Source organism: Orbicella faveolata, unplaced genomic scaffold, assembly GCF_042242905.1.
Source record: "Orbicella faveolata isolate gen_17 unplaced genomic scaffold, um_ofav_v1 contig_2, whole genome shotgun sequence".
NCBI lineage: Eukaryota > Metazoa > Cnidaria > Anthozoa > Scleractinia > Merulinidae > Orbicella > Orbicella faveolata.
The window spans coordinates 20,015,585-20,036,642 of NW_028301547.1; the positions used below are offsets into that span (position 1 = coordinate 20,015,585).

The 21,058-nt window shown below is 37.0% G+C and overlaps 3 protein-coding genes across 4 annotated transcripts in view; 2 read left to right on the top strand and 1 right to left on the bottom strand.

The window, feature by feature from the left end:
- Positions 1–1,302: 1,302 nt before the first annotated feature.
- Positions 1,303–21,058, bottom strand: part of LOC110048548 (L-xylulose reductase-like) — a 30,680-nt gene continuing 10,924 nt past the window's right edge. For both annotated transcript variants that reach the window (XM_089290172.1, XM_020754313.2), the window contains 5 exons: positions 20,730–20,772; positions 14,486–14,585; positions 13,667–13,731; positions 12,660–12,777; positions 1,303–11,930 (listed from right to left, as the gene is read on the bottom strand). In XM_089290172.1, the coding sequence (XP_089146298.1) occupies positions 11,827–11,930; positions 12,660–12,777; positions 13,667–13,731; positions 14,486–14,585; positions 20,730–20,772 (430 nt within the window). In that variant the 3' untranslated portion in view covers positions 1,303–11,826. The remainder of the gene's footprint in view (positions 11,931–12,659; positions 12,778–13,666; positions 13,732–14,485; positions 14,586–20,729; positions 20,773–21,058) is intronic.
- LOC110048533 (meiotic recombination protein DMC1 homolog) lies at positions 3,211–11,514 on the top strand. Its single transcript, XM_089290173.1, has 19 exons — positions 3,211–3,281; positions 3,472–3,516; positions 3,606–3,656; positions 3,783–3,857; positions 4,751–4,771; positions 4,878–4,960; positions 5,070–5,083; positions 5,187–5,225; positions 7,238–7,279; positions 7,801–7,865; positions 8,100–8,107; positions 8,298–8,389; positions 8,587–8,660; positions 9,513–9,627; positions 9,926–9,957; positions 10,614–10,632; positions 10,825–10,834; positions 10,945–11,061; positions 11,445–11,514. Exons 1-19 carry the CDS (start codon positions 3,219–3,221, stop codon positions 11,512–11,514), a joined length of 1,035 nt encoding a protein of 344 aa, XP_089146299.1. The 5' UTR covers positions 3,211–3,218.
- Positions 5,678–7,177, top strand: LOC149112342 (uncharacterized). The gene is made up of 2 exons (XM_089288801.1): positions 5,678–6,616; positions 7,170–7,177. Exons 1-2 carry the CDS (start codon positions 5,737–5,739, stop codon positions 7,175–7,177), a joined length of 888 nt encoding a protein of 295 aa, XP_089144927.1. The 5' UTR covers positions 5,678–5,736.

The window sequence follows — 21,058 nt, forward strand, 5'->3', positions numbered from 1 at the left end:
TTTTTAACAATGTATTGAGCGGCAACCATTATTTTCCGCGGTATTTTCTTAATTTGAATGTTCACACATATTTGAATTGTTTTACATTGAGAGCCAAACTCTCATTTTTCATCTTTCCCTGGGTAAATTCAACTTCATCTGAACGAACTTGTTTGTTTTAAGCGACAAAATACAGTCGAACCTGTATATAACAGCCACCCTCGGTGGACTTGAGGAACTGGCCGCCTATAATACAAGATCACTAAAAATACTCACTCGGCGTGGTCTAATGTCAATTTTAATGGCGTATCTACAAATTAACGGTATAATATACCTAACATTGTGTAAAAGTACTGTGCAATAAATAGTCCTCTACTCTTATGCGGTATAGAGTACTGTATTTCTATAACTTACAGTTCACAACAAAATGTCTCATTCTCATTTCATAGTTGTTACGTTCAATTTCATAGTTGTGACGTTCAGGGTGGCCGCTGAATACAGGTAAAAATAACAAAGAAAGACAAATATTGGACTGCTACATGGTGGCCGCGTCCGCTTAATAAAGGTGACCGTCTAATACAGGTAACACATACAGTGTTTGTATGAGCGACAAATCGGACCTTTGAAAACTGGCCGCTTAATATATACAGGTTCGACTGTAAGTTCTCAAATTTTCTCAAAACACGTACATAACCTAATGTTAAGACAATGTCTAGTTTAATGAGGCTTGTTTTCTTAAACGTTTATCGGCCTTTTTTTCTACATTTAATTTACGATTCCCCCAGTCTACTGAGTGCGAATTGTCTGACACTATCACAAAACGCCACGAGAGGAGAAAGTTTTAATTTCATCCCGGCCATTTATATGTTTGATGCGACGAATTATGGCAACAGTGAACTCCCAAAGCAAAACGGCCGAGAGTCGTGAAAAGTGAATATTTCTTAACCAGTTCATCTTTCATCAGTTCATCAGTTCATCAGTTCATCTTTCCTCATCCTGTGTAAATTTCATTCACAATGGCCGCCAACGGAGTAGACAACAAGGAACGAATGATACCGACCATCGTGGTTTTGTCATCCTCCCCTACGCCAAAGGTTTTTCCGAAAGAGTCGCAAACGTTCTTCGAGGTTTCAATATCAAGGTCGCCCATAAACCTATTCGTACCATCTCGAACATACTCAAAAAACCTAAAGACAAGATCGAGAAAGAGGCTTCCAGAGGCATTGTTTACAAGATCAAATGTAAAGATTGTGACTGTGTTTATGTTGGTCAGTCATCACGCGCGTTAAAAACACGTATGAAAGAACACGCAAAAGCTATAGCAACATTGGACAAAAACTCTTTATTGGCCAAACACCATATGCTCAACGGTCACCAAATAGATTTGGAGAACGTTGAAATTGTCGACAGATCATCAGTATGGAAACAAAGACTAATTCTTGAAGCTTGGCATTTCCGTGCGAGACAGGAACGCTATAAACTAACACATAGCGCTACCGAACGTGTACAATGGCATTAAGAATTTTTACACTCATTAAGAATACTCTAGAGACTATTGCTCATTTAGTTTTATCACACATCTTTTACATATTCTAGCAGGACGCCGTTTAACATTTGCATTTTCCATCTTTTGCTGAAGAAGGCAACAGTAGTGGCCGAAACGTCCGATAACCATATTTTTAGCCAGTGACAACCATTTAATTCCTTTTTACCAATTTTTAATTAAGACGGATTCCGCTCAAAGTTCGAGCAATAAGTGCAAAAATTATTTACTAAAAATCTACTCACAGTACAGTAATTTTTTGAATACTACTTAAAACATCTCACTGTAATTTATTTCTCTAGGTGATCCCGCGATTAAATCCCCAAGCATTCTCGAGAAATTTAATGTCAAACCTCGTAAGAATGCTTAATTCGCGTGTTATTGTTTTTTTCAACTAACGTGAAACGTCCGTTTTCATTGAAATATGGATAACTTCAAGTTCTCTCGCGGGGTCAGCTTGAGAGCTTAAATCTCGATGAGTTCTTCTTACCTTTATTCAAACTATTACCATGCTATGAGGTTTTTTGGTAACTTTTTCAGTTCTTGCCATTATAGCTCGGATGTTCCGCAGAAATCATCTTAATTAAGTAATTGTTGACTTGTAAGTAAACAAGAGAAGAATAAAGAGAAAATAAACTACAAAAGAACAGTTATGATGATTTATTTTGAGTGAGAATATTTACTACAAAATGCAAATAAACTATCATATATTTGACTTTCAAATGAAATATTATTACAAATAAGCAAAGTACTTGTTGAAATATTTAACTTTGAATTTTTTTATTTAAAAAAAAAATGGCGCGTGCGTATTTTAAGCGCCCATATTTTTTCTGGGGAATTTGAAAAGTTTTGAAAAGGGTTTACCTTGAAAATATTTTCAAAAGGAAGATACATGAAAGGTCTGGAAAGCGGTATTTGAATATATATACATGAATAAAAGCAAAATAAACACGACAGAAACGAACTTGAATTTTCTTTAGTGTTGGAATTATTTCACAACAAATTTGTTACTAAAAGCTTAAAACGTAATCATAGAAGTGCCTTAGATTAAACAAAATAATTTTCCCCAAAAATGTCCGAGCGTTGTGATATGATGAGGTGGAACCTTTCATACGTGAAAGAGCAGAAATTTCGCAATCAAATTTCCACGTATTCGCGAACCGCTAGAGCCCTCCTAGAGCCCATCTCTCTCGACCGTTTTCAATTTTTTTTTGCCGTTCACACGAAGAGGACAAAGTTGATGTATCAAGCAGTTTGGGAAAAATTATCTGAAAAGCTCAAAACGTCAGCTTCCTTTGTCATTTGCGGGACCATTTGCGGGTTTTGCCTCGACTACAGGTTTGAAAATAGCGGGAAATAATTGTGCGCGCCCGCGGCTAACTTTTCGCGGGAAAAATTCATAATACCGCGCGCAGTCAACAACGCAAGTTTTTCTCGTTACCTCCGTGTAGTTAGTGGCTTGAACGGCTCGACATTCTCACTTTTTTGAGGGTTAGTTTTCTTCTTAAAGGTAAGTAAACCAGGAATGGGTTACTGATTACATTGTGCAAAACTCAATTGATTTAACAAGGTCTGCGGGTAAATATTTAGGCGCACATTTTCGCAGAAATGAAGCACTTTTCAATCGTTCACAGGGCTGAATAAAGCTGAAGTCTTGTAGTTTACTAAGCTAAACAAAACCTAACGAAACTCAAAGATGATGGAAACTGCTTCTGCTCGTGACCAAGTAGTTGAGGAGGAGTTAAGCGATCAAGAAGAGGTAAGGATTTTTGATTATTCAAAGAGAAACCAGTTGAAAACCGCTGGCTTATACACACCTCAACTTGTGTGACTTTGGACCGTGGAAGAGGGAAACTTAAATAAAAACGTCGTAAAAATGTTTGTCCATTCAACAAGTATGTGGTTATGAGTAAATCCGTTGACGAAAAAAATTTTTCTTTGTCTATTAGGAATCATTTTATCAGGATATAGACCTTCTTCAGAACCACGGAATTGTGAGTACTCAGCCAATCCTGTTTTTCACCGCGTTCGTTATATTATTGTCCTTCGCTAGAATCTAATGAATAATTGACTGTTTTTCAAGAATGTTGCCGATATAAAAAAGCTCAAGTCAGCTGGAATATGCACTGTCAAGGTAAGATTATGTTCGTCTGTTTGTATGATGAAACTTGAAATTTTAGAATAAGGTTAACTAAACTAAGCTAAACAAGAGGGAAATTTTCACTGAATTGAATTGCGTTGATTAATATAATTTCTATAGGGAGTGCAGATGACTACAAGGCGAAAAATGTGCCAAATAAAAGGAATATCGGAAGCAAAAATGGAGAAAATAAAGGTGACATGAACAATATAACACAGTGTATAACGATACTTCCTAAATTCTACTTTGATAGAATTTTACAACAAAGATAATAATTCATAATTGTCGGTTCACAAACTGCATATGAAGTAAAGGTCCAACTGTACGTGTTATTCCAGAAAATATCCATCCCCCTACAAGGTTATTTGGTTTGAAGTCCGCCCCTCCTGAAATTCCATCTAAATACATTGCTTTAAAACTTTTGGCTTTGGAGATCCCCACCCTCTCAGAAATTGCAATAACATTCCATGGTGTAGGTATGGAAATTTTGAGGCCACACATTTTGTCTGACCTTTGTCAGATTTATTGATTATTTATTTATTATCAGATTTATTAATTTATTTACTTAATAATAGACCTTATTCACAATAGCGCCACCATTGTTTGTTTTCATATTTAAAAAAAAGTAGTAAAATTGGGCACGTGATTTCTGAGCGGACAGATACATTAAAATCAGCAAATTTCAACTGGTTTCCTATTATTTCTGAGAGAGATTACATACCCATGCTTTGGTTTTAGTACACTAGTAAAAAATACTCTAAACTTCAGGCAATATATTTTGGTTGCATATCTACAAACCAAATGACTAGTAAAGTTGACAAGTGAAGATATCCATTAACAAAAATGATGAAATCAATATTCCATGATTCGGCTCCGAAAGTCATTTTGGCAGAAACATTTGAGGTTTCACTACTGGGACAAGTGGAATTCTCAAGAAACATCTGTATCCAATGTTTCCCCTCCCTGGCAGACCACATGGCTAATTTGCATAATTTTATAACAGGAAAACCATAATGGCGGCTATTGTGCATAAGGCCTATTAACTGGCTCTTTTCATACTAACTTAAAATGAAACATTTTCCTTGTAGGAAGCCGCTGCCAAGCTTGCTGTAAGTGTTTTATGAACTTTGAAATTGTTGAAAATGTAAATTTGTCAAAAATCCATTCACTTCCTGTTATACTTTGACTTTTCATTTTCTACCCTTCATCTTACAGAATGCTGGCTTTGTTACAGCTCTGGAGTATAGTGACATGAGGAAAATGGTTTTCCGGATTTCTACTGGAAGTACTGAGCTAGAGTAAGGACAGTTAATGTTCAAATAACTTATTAGATACTCTCGTTAAAGACTGCAAAAGATCGCCAAAGGCAAATGTAGTAACAGCCTCTCCATATTTTTTTTGTTACAGCAAACTTCTTGGAGGTATGTTTCAATTTTTTATTTAATTTGTTGTGTATTCTTGTGATCTTAAATGCTTTGGCTTGATTTCATACATTCAGTCTCTTAAAAAAAACAATTATTGCAGGAGGAATGGAAAGCATGTCAATAACAGAGGTTTTTGGAGGTAACATAACTTATAAGCGTAGTAATCAAAATTTAGTGATCGGAATAATAGTAATTAGCATATAGTAAAATATAAATAATAATAATAATGATGATGATAATAATAATAATAATAATAAAAGAAAGCATTTGATAGTGTACCTCACACGTGGATAATAAAGTGCATGGAAGTCTATAAGATCATCTGCCCTGTGACTGTCAACTTTATCACAGAAAGCATGAAATGTTGCAAGACACCTTTACACCTCAACCACGCTGAAGAGTCAATGACATCAAGGCCTATCAATATCAAAAGTGGAATCTTTCAAGGAGACTCTCTCTCTCCACTCCTATTCTGTCTTGCCCTTGCTCCACTGAGCTCATTACTAAAGGCAACCACTTATGGGTATGAAGCCCAGGGTAGAACAATTAGCCACCTCTTTTATATGGATGACCTAAAAACATATGCAAAAAGTGACAGCCAGCAAACCGGCCTACTCAATATTGTAAAGACATTCAGTAATGATATAAAGATGGAATTCGGGCTGGACAAATGCGCTAAAGCTAAATTCAAAAGAGGAAAGCTGACAGAAACTTCCGATCTACAACTTGACATTGACACCTGTATCAAGGAACTAGACCAAGAGAACACATATAAATACCTTGGCGTGGATGAAGGTGATGGTATACAGCATGCCAAGATGAAAGAAAAAGTGAGGAAGGAATACTACCGCAGAGTAAGGATGGGCCTAAAAACGGAGCTCAATGCTGCCAATAGATTTGAGGCAATCAACACCTTAGCTATCCCAGTGGTGACCTACAGTTTTAACATAATCGACTGGAAGATGAGTGAAATCAAGAGGTTAAACACAAAAACAAGAAAACTACTCACCCTATCAAAAATGCATCACACAAAAGCAGGTGTAGACAGACTCTACCTCCCAAGAAATGCTGGTGGTAGGGGTCTTACCCAATTAGAAGCCTCTTACAAAACAACCACAATAGAGCTCGATACATACCTAAAGAACACTGATGATGCCCTAATCGAACTAGTGCAAGAACATGATGGCAGAAAGAAATTGTACTCTATACAAAGGCAAGCAGAACAATTCAAACAAGAACTAGACCTAACAATACCAGACAAACAAGCAGAAGAAAAAACCACCAAATATGCAAAGAGAACCAAACAAATAGCACGAAATAAGAGCCAAGAAAAATTAACAAAGCAATGGGAGGACAAAGCCCTCCATGGAAGATACCCAAAGAGAATAAAGGAAGCAGATGTTGACCACCACAAAACCAACCAGTGGCTCAAAAGCAGTGGACTGAAGGCAGAAACGGAAGGATTCATAATTGCAGCCCAAGACCAAAGCCTAGCTACCAGATCATACCACGCCAGCATTATCAAAGATGGTACTAGCCCCCTATGCAGGATGTGTAACAAATACGACGAAACAATCGACCATATCGTGTCTGGGTGTCCTGAACTTGCGAAAACAGAATATACCCACCGACACGATAAAGCAGCCACGTATATACATTGGAAAGTCTGTCGCAACTATAATATAAAGACAGCAGAAAAGTGATATGACCATGAGCCGGAAACAGTTACAGAAAACGAGGATGTCATGATATTATGGGTCATGCCAATACACACAGACAGGAAAATAACAGCCAACAGACCCGATATAGTGATTAAAGACCACAAAACAAAAACCTGTAAATTTATTGACATGGCAGTACCATCAGACAGAAACACATCCATGAAAGTCACTGAAAAACTATCCAAATATAAGGACTTGGAAATCGAAACAAGCCGAATGTGGCGCATGAGAACGGAAACGATACCAGTTATCATTGGAGCACTTGGAGCTGTCAAAAAGGGACTAGAAACTTATCTTGGAAGAATTCCCGGCCAAATAAGCATCAGAAATAGATTTTTTTATGCATGTTCAACTACTTTGAGAAACTTAAAAGTTACGTAAATTTTGAAAGTTGGAAACTAAGATTTGGATTTTTTTTGTTTTAAAACAGAATTTAGGACTGGCAAAACACAGCTATCACATACACTCTGTGGTGAGTTTTAACATTCAGTTATGAAGTAGAGTCTTTCATATCAGTATCAATATTGTGAGATACCAAACAGAGAAAGCATTCAGTTAAAAACTTCACTCACGATTATAGCAGTGATGGTGTTCAATAAATGCTGTTGTTATACCTCCTAACTCAAATACATTTTCTGATTGGAGGAAAATGTTTCATGTGTCGTGGGTCAAAACTCACTAACATGACAACATGAACAACATGAACCTTCAACTCGCACGTGATCAGGTCGCACTCCTTGAAACCGCGGCAAATTGGTGAGCCAGCCGGCGTAAAGCAACAATTTCTTTGCAGTTTTTTCTACTTTTGAGCTGGGAGGTGTAACAAAACACTTAATGACTGGCCCTGCAGGAAACAGTGAGTTTTGTTCCCTGCGACCTCAATGTTCCCCCTCGGCTTCACATCAGGGAACATTGAGGGTCTCAGGGAAACAAAACTCACTGTTTCCCTTGGGGCCAGTCATTAAGTGCTTATTGTGGCATGTTATTTGCCAGTTACAGCACAGCTGCCTGGAGCAAATGGCTATACAGGAGGAAAAGTAATTTTCATCGATACAGAGGTACCTATTGTACATATTAGAAAGATTTTTAAACTTTCTGCAATCACAAATATGAACTTGCTCAACAGAAAGGAAAAATGAAATGTTTGGCCATCGCAATATGGATAGGCTTTTATGATATCAACTCTATAGACAATAGTTATCGGAAAAAAGGTCAAGTGTGATTTAATGAACCAAGCCTTTCAGTCTTCAACATGGATATATTAATTACCATCTTCATCACTCTTTTTACAGAACACTTTGTATCCTTTGAACACGGTTTATTGTTTCTTAACTTAGTGACTAGACAAGCATTTCCTGTTCTGAATATTGCGGCAAACATTTGAGGAGGAACTGCACTCTGGTTTATTGGAACTAAATACTTTAATGTTTCCTATAATATTCAAATTCATATTTCACTCTGGCCATTCTCCTTTACATTAACTGTAACAGTCGACCTGATCGACTTAGAGAGATTGCAGACAGATTCAACCTTGACCAGAATGCAATGCTGGACAATGTTCTGTACTGCCGAGCATACACAAGTAAGTGATATTAGTGTCATGGGTCACCTTGTCAATGCTCTGTCAGCATGCCACTCAGCAACATGTACAACAATAATGATATGTACTAGTCTACTTCAAATTTGCTGATCATATAAATAGTAACATTTGTTATCATTATCATTATTATTAATTCCATTTATCACAAATTAATGTGACCATAATAATTCCACTCATAGGTGAACATCAGTACGAGTTAATGGATAGTGTGGCTGCAAAGTTCCATGAAGAACCTGGAGTATTCAAGCTAATGGTATGCGTAAATGAAAAACATAATAAAATGCATGTACCAAACATGTTAACAACAGTTATACTTCCTACATCGTCTACAGGTTTTTAACTCTTTTTGCATTTCTGTGAGGCAAAGACAGAAGTCTGCATTGGGCCAAGTGACCCATACAGCCATAGCTTATCTATGACGCATAGATATTAATCTCCCCACCAAAAATTACAATTTTGACACTTCTGACCATGAAATCAAGCCTTAGATTTCCAGTGTGAGCCACACCCACCCTGGTTGACCCAGTGGTGGGAGATTGGTGACTAATGACTACATCAGGAAGAGCACATGAAACCAAACAGCAGAATGAAAACATAATCTTCATGATTCACATTCTCCAACAAAATAAGATAAACTGATCATTTCATGTTGTTCTCAGCTACCAGAGGACAGAGTCCACAGATTCATTGTTGTGTTCAGTGTTCTTGATGCTATTGCCACCATGGGCTGCGGTTTGCATGGGGACCCAAATGCTTCAAGGGTACCACTTACTTTCACATGAGGCATCATAAGAAAAAGCTTCACAGCAAGATTTGTCATTCCTGAAGTGATGTCACAATCATACTAGAACCTAGACTATCTTTCCAATAACACGCCAGGCAAACTTTGATGGGCGTGGCTCAAGCAGGAACAATTAAAGCTTGATGCTGGGGTTAACAAGACATAATCAATAACATTTTTGGAGAATATCTATACTTCAGAAACGCCAAAACTGTAAACACCCTACACAGGATATAGACGTATCATCAGTCTCTTTCTCATGATAAAAGTTACAAGAATTTTTATTTCTGAGATTATGTGTCTGTTATTAATTATTTTTATCAGATAATTGACTCAATAATGGCACTCTTTAGAGTTGATTTTTGTGGAAGAGGCGAATTGGCTGACAGGCAACAAAAACTTGCTCAGATGTTATCACGACTGCAAAAACTCTCTGAGGGTGAGCTACATCAATATTCCTTGAGTCAGTTTTACAGCTTCTACCTAATTTACACAGGTTACTTTTTTCCAACCAATCATGGATCTTCATCAGTGACAATACAAATATATTGTACTGTATATAGATTAAGTAATTTTTGAGATCTTCCCCTATTGGTAAAAACATAATGTGAAAATGGAATAAACAAGCAAAACTCACAGAAGTCCAAGTTAAATAAAAAAGAAACTATTCATTAACTGATTTTAAAATATTTGCAAATTATACCCACAATCATTTTTTTTTTGGCTCTATTTTACAGAATTCAACATTGCAATTTTCATCACCAATCAGGTATGTCAATGTCAGGTATGCCAATCATCATGATTATCAATCAGTGGAAAATTTTAACCTTTATCCTTGTTTATCCAGGTTGCTCTGATTATTTGTAGAGCCCTTAGTTTTTGTCAGTGGAGTTCAGCTAATTACATGACCCACTGTTGCACAGCTGTTAATAAAAAAAGAGCTTTGAGAATTTGGCACTTCAAAATAAAAAAAAAGAATTATTATACATTGTAAATTTAACAAATTGACATCAGTTTTTCATGCGTCTGTCCTGTTATTGATCATGAATTTTGTCATAACATTGTCAAAGTAGCTGTGGATCTACGAGGCGATGGCCAAGTGGATCCGTAGACTACTTTAACAATGTTATGACGAAATTCATTCTCAATAACAGGACAGACACATGAAAAACTGACTTCAATTTGTTTTTACAATAAATTATAAATTCATGTGTCTGTCTCAAAATTAGCCAATGAGCATGTGAGAATTTCTGCAGTTATTGTAAAAGAACATTTCAGAGATTACCAGAACATCCCTGTACACCATTGTACACTGTATACTTGTATTTGTAACACATGTACAGCTTTTGTGAAAATAGCTTGTTTGCCCAAATTCAACACAAATTTCCACAATGCCTTATAACATATGTTTTCTCCTCTTGGCAGATGACAGCAGATCCAGGAGGTGTGTGCTTAGTTTTCACTGATTTACAGTAGTAGAAATAAACTGTTGTTGATTGGTCATTTATGTTTCATTTCTGCAAGATTACCGGTATATTAATTTTGCTATTCTCTTTAACATAATTTCTTACTTATTCTTACTTTCTTTTAAATCTCCTCTGTGGCTGCCTGGTATGGATGGTTGAAACAAACACAGCAACAATGAGGTAAATCAATTGCCTTTACCATCATTTTTCCTATAATTTAAATTAGGATGTGGAGCTTATCAAATAACATGAAATGAAAGAAAATACCAACTTTGACGTTTCTTTTTTAGTTTTCAAGCTGACCCCAAGAAACCAATTGGCGGACACATACTGGCACATGCCTCAACAACTCGCATTAGTTTGAGGAAAGGTAGAGGAGAAACAAGAATAGCAAAAATATATGACAGGTTTGTAAAATTCCAGAGAAATATTTTTGCAGCCATTATAGCAATATGAAATGTGGTACCAACACAAACTTGCTTATGAGACTAAAATAGTCTATCAGCAGTAGTAAGAGCCACTTTTATGTACTGAATATTAATAGCCATCAGGATAGTATGACATCGTAAAGCTTGCCCAAATTTACCATACTGATACAGTGCATTCTTATCAGAGCAAGATAAAGATGGGCAAGCCAATGCACCACCAGACCCTGTTAATGTTTACTTCTGTAATGGTGTAAACTACAGTGTAATGTATAATTGGGCTACTTGGCTAGCTATAAGAAGCATTGAACTCTGCCTTTTTGATGACCCAAGGTATTAATTGGAAATCCTTTTTGTCTACTTAGTCCTGATCTTCCAGAAAATGAAGCCACTTTTGCAGTTACATCAGGGGGAATTGCTGATGCCAAAGAGTAATGTTTTGTAATCAACAGAAATAAATGAAGATTTGGTTTTATTATTTAATTGCCACCGCCAAAGGTGTTTGTTGACAATAAGAAAACCATAAAAAATTTCATTTGAAAATATTTAAATCAGTGGAATTTGCAATTAATTCATACATGTAAATATTCATTTTGTGACATGATGTTCTGAAATTTTTGCTTGACCTCCACTAAACCCCAGCCGTGGCCATTGGTACATATATATTTGACTGAGAGTCAAACCTTCCTGCTCTGATATTCCTCTCAGCTTAATGTAATGTCTACTTCTTGGTGTTAATCACTCTATCTATTGTACAAGACGTCCTCCATCAATGGGCAACATAGTTCCAGTTATCATGTTAGCTTTATCACTTAGAAGGTAAATAATGGAATGAACAACATCCTCTACTTCTGCAAGAAAAGACAATTGAAGGCTGGTGTCATTTATTTGTTAATATTATTGTAAAAAATAAAGTAAACGTTTTAAGTCTTTTTTACATTTTGGTGGACTCTTAGATACTGTCATAGAATATAGGCACTTGAAATTTTATCAAATCTCAGTAGCTCCCGAGCAGTTAAATGTACCTAATTATTTTGTACATCAATAATTGATCAATGTACAAAATTTAATTTAAAACATTGATCTGTACTGATCTATGTGCCAATTCTTTCAAAATCCTCTGAATATGTCTACTTGGAATAACTACATATTACTTAATAAATTTGTCACAGTTTCTATCTAGCACCCGCACCAACACCTAGATTGCATCTGCACATTTATGCCAACTTATTATGAATAAGCCAAATTAAAATGAATTAAAATTATGCTTACCTTACCATTTACTTTTTTTAGAACATTTCAATCATTACAACTTTACATGTACATTCATTAATTAGTCAGGTTTTACAAGTACAGTCTTGACAATGATCAAGTAGTAAGTTGTTGTGTAAACAAAAAAGATAAAAAATGTGCAATTATACAAACTATAATATATCCATGATCATGAGTAACAAAAACAAAAATTCCCCACTGTCTGTATATGTACAATTCTAAGATATGTTTTAATTTGGAAATGCTCAATTGTGAGCATGTTAACATTGTTGAAAAGTTTCATAAACATTGAAAAACTCACATCTTACCCGCAAATCTTCCAAGGGGTATTGTATCAAGCATTGGTTTTGCCTTTGCAGGATCAGACCATCCTAACCTACCCATATCTGTCATGACAACTGTAGGGTTAACAGCATTTACTCTAATCTAGGAGAAAAAGAGAATTTTTATATCAGCTCAGCAAGCACTAGCAATGTTGATGTTACACAAAATGGCAAAAAGCAATTTGAGACTAGTTTTTGTTTCTCAAATTACTCAGCGCATTTAGTAAACAGAGGATTGATTTATTGAAAGACTTTTGAAATAACCAATGTTTGTTCATAACATAACTGACAAGCATTTAAAAGTTATTGACCCTGAGAAGTTGTTCTAAATTTAAAGAAAAATCTTTCACATAATCTGTGAATTTCCAGGTTAAAGTCTAACCATGCTCCCAGTCCCCAGAATCAGAATTGAATCTCCCAGATAAAAACATTAATTTATGTGATTTGACGTGAGCAAAGAAGTTCAATTTAAGCATTTGTTAAGAGACAGTATTCTTGATGTTTGAGTGCCATTGTTTTCAGATAGAGCAAAATCTTGAAACTTACAGAAAAAAAAATAGGTCCAAAATATAGAAAGGTAAGAAGTGTGCAACCCTTAACTTATTATTCAACTTGCTGTTTTCCTTTATTTATTGACTTTTTTCTTCTTAAACAAGATTTTATAGAAACCTGGTTAACATAGACACCAAAGAGACATGCAAGTGGGCATATTATGGAGAGACCAAAGTATACAATTTAAATGCAACAGAACAGTGTTGTCTTAACTTTCACTTGTAACATGACTGCAAAGTAAAGAAACATTGAGCTCATTTTATACACTCAGTCAAATGTCTCACACCAAAATGTATGCTCTCCTGGCAGTATCAAAAGCAGCAAAACAATTGATATTGACGGTGCAGTTTGTGACTTAATAAAATGTCATAACCTGCAGAAAGATGTCATTCCATGTAGTTGGAATCCTGTTGATACCTCTGTGATAAATTATTACTTACCTTATGAGGACCCAGTTCTAAAGCCAATGATTTTGTAAACATGTCCATGGCAGCCTTTGTAGAACCTAAGTGATAGGTGATACTAGTATTAAATATGCTTTCTGATGACTGCCAGATGTTTTAGCAAAGTTCATAGTGGATTTGAATTGATTGTTGAATTTTATTGCATAAATGAACTTGTGAATGTGCGGTTGGCACTCCCTTTACAATATAGGGCCAGACTGCTGACATCTTGAATTTGTGAATGGGACTTTGAGCACAAGAATAAGAAACTTGAGTTAAGGTGGCTCAAAACAGTTTCCAGCACTTTCCAAGACAGAGAATTTGGTGGGTCATTATTACTGCTCTTTATCAGTTGATGCTAATATCATATCAGAAAACTGCCTAATAATGGTGAACACATTATTATCATTTTTGACACAATAGGTTACCATAGCAACAGTAAGACCTGCAAAACTTCCTTAATTTTAGCTTGAAGTAATTATTATTCAGAAAACAGCAATTTTGATAAGCAAATTTGCAAATTTTTTCAAAGTTTAAAAAAATTCTGTACATGGGGTTCAGAGCCATCTTAAATACTCGAAAATGTAAGGTGGCTCTGAACCCCATGTCCAGAATTGGATTCTGGCAGCAGAATCCATTGTTTCAATGGCTAACATATTCTCAGTGTTATCATACTAAAGATAAGGTTTGGACTGTTACAACGATTGTAACATGCTGTTTCATTGAATTGGTTTACAGTACAAATAAAAGCTAAATCCAGAAATATTTTAGGATTGGAAAAATAAGTATCAAAAAGGAAAAAATCTAACAGCTTACAATACAAGGTATGGTCTTTCAAAGCAATCATTGAAGCTTGACTAGAAACATTAACTATCGCTCCACCACTCCCTCTAGTGATCATCTGTTTAGCCACAACCTAATAAAAGATGATCATAAACTCAAAAGAATGTATAGGGCAGAGTTACTATTGATAATGCTACATAAGATTTAGCCAGATCGCAGTGAATTTACAAAAAAAATTATTGAGTAGCTTTATCAACTTGTTGAGTGGTTTAATTTATTAAAATGTCATTATAACCATTCAACTTTTTTTTTTTTTTTGAAATTATCAGCTTACAATTTAGTTAGGGTGAGGCTTACATATTAGAGCCAAAATTGTTGAAGAATCTCAGGTTGAAAAAAAATGAATCCATAACACTTTTGGGCTTCAAAATGTGCAAGCTGAATAGTTCAAGGATTTAAACTCAGCCTTCAATGAAGAACCAATGTGTCTTGTAGGATTTTCTTTTCTTGCAAAACAAAATTGATTTTACTGACAAGATCATAAAGTGCATGATTATGAGCTTCATACAAGACAATGCAGTTTAAGCCCTTTTTATTGTTCTTATCTACTGGACATTGATAAGCCAACCTTTTCATGACCAAAGTTGTTGATGGGGTTCAAAACCACAATCCAGTGGGGAACATTTTTTGCAGGAGTTTTATTTTGCAGATTAATATATATATACACACGCACGCACGCACACATACATACTATCACAAATGAAGACAAACTGCACAATTTAGTTGCACAACTATATTTCGACTGCCTACAACAGTCTTCCTCAGGGTGAATGAGCTGTTACAACCGCACACGTCATTCTACTTTTAAAAGTAACAACCTTGACAAACGCGCGCGCTAACTAATCTACTGCACGCGCCAACACAAGTACACGATAAGTTATGTGCGTCTTGAACGCCTGTTCTGAGCAAAGAAAAAATCATTGTCATTAAGCCCATAAGGGTGCAAAGTGTTCAGTTTATAGGCCCATTGGCCTTCTTTGTCCCTCAGTTCTTCCTCTCCATTCACTCGATCTATCAATTGAATCCTGACATCCCTCAAGCCATCATGTCCGTCCCCACAAAAGTGCTTATGCAAGAAGTCATCCTTCTCTGGCTCTGTTCCATTCAATCTCCCATGTCGTTTCATTCTGGCCTTACGATTATTGAACCTTAAGCGAAACTTCGTTACAGTAGATCCAACATACTGTAGCGTACAGTTCCTGCAAGTTAGCAAGTAGACTACATTGCTCGAGTTACAATTGAGGCTATAATTAATGGAATATCTCCTTCCTGTATGTGAGCTTACGAGGTGGTCACTTTCATCGATATAATCGCAGACTTTGCATCTTCTTGACCCACACCGAGAAGTCCCCCGTTGTGTATCCTCTCTGCATCCTCTGCTTACTTTTGCCCGAGCCAGATAGTCTGCCAAACTCTTCGGTTTCCCGAACGCCACCATTGGCACCTGCCCTATTGCTCTCTTACACCTTTCCGAAGACTCCAAAACTGGATGAAGGTCCCGCAGTAACTTTCCGCAGTAACTTTCCGCAGTAAGTTTCCGCAGAGGAAACTTTGGCGGGAGTGAACCCTGTACCTGTTGACTGCCCGTTATTGTTAATAGATGTGAGGGGATACACCAGAGGAAACTTTGGCGGGAGTGAACCCTCTACCTGTTGACTGCCCGTTATTGTTAATAGATGTGAGGGGGATTGAGAGTGATATTGATAGTGTACTATCAGCAGCATGGGGGGGGGGGGGGGGGTAATGAACGACAAGGTGTGGTGAACACCGAAGCTGTTACTAGAAGTGGTGAGATGTCCGTGGGGAACATTACTCAAGTTGAAAGGGTCAACAATGGGACACCTCGAGGGAGGAATGGGATCGACGTGAGGTAGGATAGATACCGGAACGAATATTGTTGTAAATTTGTCAAAAAGAGTACTCACGGACGCTGAAGTATCACTTTTGTCAAAGGGTTTGAAGTTCTGCCCTACACCTGAAAGGATTGATGTTTATAACGTGAGAAAAGATATAAAGGAGTACATTAGACGAATCAGGCTAAGAGAGTTTTTTTTATTCTGAAGAAGAGGTTGATGGGGATTTTTCAGAAATGCCCTCTTTTCAGAATCAGTCTAAATGGTGTCCGGAGAGGAACAGGGAGTTGGCTATAGAAGCTTATGTGGAGGCGCTTGAAAAGGCCATTTTATCGCATGATTTTACAGTTACTCACCAGCGCAATCTCACAAGAGATGAACAGCGAGCATTACAGAATTTGAGGGGTTACGATGACATAATTATAAAACAGGCGGACAAGGGGTCTGCAGTGGTGGTCATGGATAAGGAAGCTTTTGTTACTGAAGCTGAGCGACAGCTGAGTGATTCTGAAGTGTATACATCATTGGATAGGGATCCTACTCAGGACATTACTGATAAGATCAATGAAAAAGTGCGTGAGTGTTGGGGCAAAGGACATATTGATGATAAAACGAGGGATTACCTTTTAGCGTCAGGGGATGTGAGACCGGGAAGGTTTTATTTGCTGCCGAAGCTACACAAGCCGGGTTGCCCAGGAAGACCAGTAATTTCGGGGTGCAGTACACCTACAGAAAGGATTTCAGACTTTGTCGATAATAACTTAAGACCTTTGGTGCTGAAGATAAACTCATATGGTTCGTATAGTGTGATCGTCCGGGTGAGTGTAGTTCTGAAAAGAACTGTTGTTGGTGACTGACGTTTCGACAACCTGAGCGGAAGTCATCTTCAGAGTCAAGTGAATAGTGTTTGTCAGTCGATGATCTTATAAGTCTGGTCCGTTGAACGTGATTGGTCAGTATAGCCATGATGGTATTGGCTGAAAGACTCGTGTAAAGTTTGTCATCAGTCATTGGTGGGTTTCGATCCGTCTATTGTTAGTCAAGTAGGTCGGTTTTGGTCCGTGTATTGTTAAGTCGGTCTGTTAGAAGTCCGTTTGTCGGTTTCGTTTCTGTCGTGGATAAGTCGTTTGTAAGGCGCCGGTAGTTGTTGACATCTGTTAAGAGGCGTTTGTTCTAGGTTAGTGTACCAGCTTTCCAGGGTCAGTCGTTGAGAATAGTTTGTACTGTAGGTTAAGCACTGAGCAGAGTCCCAGTCAATGTTGTGGTTTGTCAGTTGATGATGTACAGCAATGTGATTGTTGGCATCACCATTTCTCGTGGCTCGTTTGTGTTCAATCTCGTGTTAAGGTTTCTGCCAGTCTCACCAATGTAGGAAGCCTGGCAGTCGGAGCATTTGATCTTGTAAACTGCTCCCTGTCTGTCGTTAGGTTCGTCTCTGTCTTTCACGTTGGTCAGTAAGTGTCGTAACGTAGTCGTAGGTTTGTGGGCTACACGAATGTTGTAGGGCTGTAGGATCCACGAGATGGTCTCGCGGATCATCTGAGAGACCATATCATGAAGGACAAAGGACATATTGGTGACTTTGAGTTTAATGGTAAGCATTACTTGCAAGAACGTGGGACAGCAATAGGGACGAAAATGGCTCCTTCTTATGCGAACATTTTCATGGATCGACTGGAGAAGCAACTAATTAGGGACGCGGAGGTTAAACCACAGGTGTGGTGGCGGTATATAGATGACGTATTTATCATATGGACGGATGGGGAAGAGATGCTAAAGCAGTTTTTGGCTTATTTGAATAATGCGCATAGGACTATCAAATTTACATCGAAGTGGTCCAGAGAGGAGATTGATTTTTTGGATGTTAGGGTGGTGAACAAGTCGGGTAAATTAGAGACAGACATGTTTGTGAAACCAACAGATAGTCACCAATACCTACATCACAGCTCGTGTCATCCTAGAGGTTGTAAGATGAGCATACCATACGCTCAGGCGTTGAGGTTGAGAAGAATCTGTTCGAAGTCGGAGTTTTTTGAAAAGCGGGTGAGGGACTTGAGTAATTTTTTGACTGCTAGAGGTTACAATAGACGCTTTGTGGAAAACCAAATTGGGAGGGTCCGTCGCTTGACGAGGGTGGAGGCGTTTAGAGGTAAAGGACACTTGAGAAATGGAAGAACCCCCTTTGTGGTAACCTATTATCCTGGGTTGCCGAATATAAACAAGTTACTGCGGGACCTTCATCCAGTTTTGGAGTCTTCAGAAAGGTGTAAGAGAGCGATAGGGCAGGTACCAATGGTGGCGTTCAGGAAACCGAAGAGTTTGGCAGACTATCTGGCTAGAGCAAAAGTAAGCAGAGGATGCAGAGAGGATACACAACGGGGGACTTCTCAGTGTGGGTCAAGAAGATGCAAAGTCTGCGATTATATCGATGAAAGTGACCACTTCGTGCGCTCACATACAGGAAGGAGATATTCCATTAATTATAGCCTCAATTGTACCTCAAGCAACGTAGTCTACTTGCTAACTTGCAGGAACTGTACGCTACAGTATTTTGGATCTACTGTAACGAAGTTTCGCTTAAGGTTCAATAATCGTAAGGCCAGAATGAAACGACATGGGAAATTGAATGGAACAGAGCCAGAGAAGGATGACTTCTTGCATAAGCACTTTTGTGGGGACGGACATGATGGCTTGAGGGATGTCAGGATTCAATTGATAGATCGAGTGAATGGAGAGGAAGAACTGAGGGACAAAGAAGGCCAATGGGCCTATAAACTGAACACTTTGCGCCCTTATGGGCTTAATGACAATGATTTTTTCTTTGCTCAGAACAGGCGTTCAAGATGCACATAACTTATCGTGTACTTGTGTTGGCGCGTGCAGTAGATTAGTTACGCGCGCGCGTTTGTCAAGGTTGTTACTTTTAAAAGTAGAATGACGCGTGCGGTTGTAACAGCTCATTCACCCTGAGGAAGACTGTTGTAGGCAGTCGAAATATAGTTGTGCAACTAAATTGTGCAGTTTGTCTTCATTTGTGATAGTATATATGAGTTCATGAAGATCGTTTCTGTGGCTGGTGTTTGTGAAGATTTATATATATATAAAGTGTAAAATTTGATTTTCATAAAACAGTGCTCAATACATCAGAGTAGAGCGAAGTATATAATGTGGGAGAACTTGTAGTTTATTTGTGTTTTTCCTCCCACATTATATATATATAGGTATAGATATATAGATATATAGATATATAGATATATAGATATATAGATATATAGATATATAGATATATAGATATATAGATATATAGATATATAGATATATAGATATATAGATATATTTTATTTTAGTGGGATCTCCTTATTGTAATTGAAGATTACTAGTTCCTTGTTCGGGGAACTAATCTTTCCAATTTTCAGCAAAACAAGTACAAATGATTACGTGTTCATAATTAGTTAGAACTACTTCTGTTGATACTTTGGTTTAATATAAGGTACAGGAGTGAAATTATAAGTTAACTTCTAGATTCACAAGTACATATAAGTCTTGTTCTCCTTTGGTGGATTGCTCTTGTAAATCTCATACAAAAACCACACCTCCTACATGTACCACTTGATAACTAATATATATTCAGACAATGTCTGTTATTTAGTCCCTTTACATATCCAGATCAGTTATAACTTATTGTATCACTAATTTTCTTTTCTAATTAACACTCTTCATCTTCAGTGTGGAGTTAAGTTTTTAGTATTCTAAGAAGATATTGTTGGAAAATGTTTTGTTGGAAGTTTAAGCAGATCGCAAAGAAAATCACAAAAATCTCAAACATCAGAGTCTACAAAAAGTTTATGTTATGCAACAGTTTTGAAAAAGTTCTGAACCCAGGGCTGAGAACAAAAACATAATTCAAAAGAGGAAATTTTCACTGCCTTTAAATTATCCATTTTAAATTTTAAAAAGTCAAAAATTTAAACTCTTTTCAAGTTGGCATGGCAACACATTTGATGTTATTGCATGTAGAGATCTCAGTTGTCCACTGAATTTTTCACAAAACTCAGTCTACTTACTATCATTATCTTGCATCAGGGTAGCTCTCAGTGATAGAGCACAAAAGACAGGACAGTCAAAAAATATTTTCTGAGTCATTTTATTCAGAATTGGTTTGCAATTTTTAAATGGTAGCAGGTACAGATTCTGACCATTTCTGAACACACAGAATTTCTTGCATTACATGCTCTGCATATTTTTCAAGTGAAACGTTTCAGTCATTTTGACCAAAACGCATTGTTATGATGAATTACATTAATTGATGTAAAGGATTAACAGTTGTACTGAATGGAACATTAGTTACTGATTCAGTGTTATACCTGTGCAATGAATAAAGGTGCCTTGACATTCACCGAAAATATCCTACAAGAAAGCAAAACAAAACACCACTTGAGCCTATAATAAATCCCTCACAACCCCTTGCATATTTATTTAAATGCTAAGTTGATTTCATGGCTTGTTTAGTTTATTATTAAAAAATTACAAGTGTTTTACTGAAAAGCACACCTCTCATAAAATTCACACAAAACTAAGTTTCTGTGACCTGAGAGGCAGAATTTTCACACCCTCACTAGCAAGGATATTGATGATGTCATTTCCCACTTTTTCACAGGAAAACACTAGTGTCAGTCTATATAATAAAAAGAAT

Bases quoted from the DNA above. Each gene is read 5' to 3' on its own strand.
- LOC110048533 (XM_089290173.1), top strand. From the start codon at position 3,219: ATGATGGAAACTGCTTCTGCTCGTGACCAAGTAGTTGAGGAGGAGTTA. The intron at 3,657-3,782 runs GTAAGATTATGT...TAATTTCTATAG, and splicing joins CTGGAATATGCACTGTCAAG to GGAGTGCAGATGACTACAAG. The intron at 8,390-8,586 runs GTAAGTGATATT...TTCCACTCATAG, and splicing joins GTACTGCCGAGCATACACAA to GTGAACATCAGTACGAGTTA.
- LOC149112342 (XM_089288801.1), top strand. From the start codon at position 5,737: ATGGAATTCGGGCTGGACAAATGCGCTAAAGCTAAATTCAAAAGAGGA.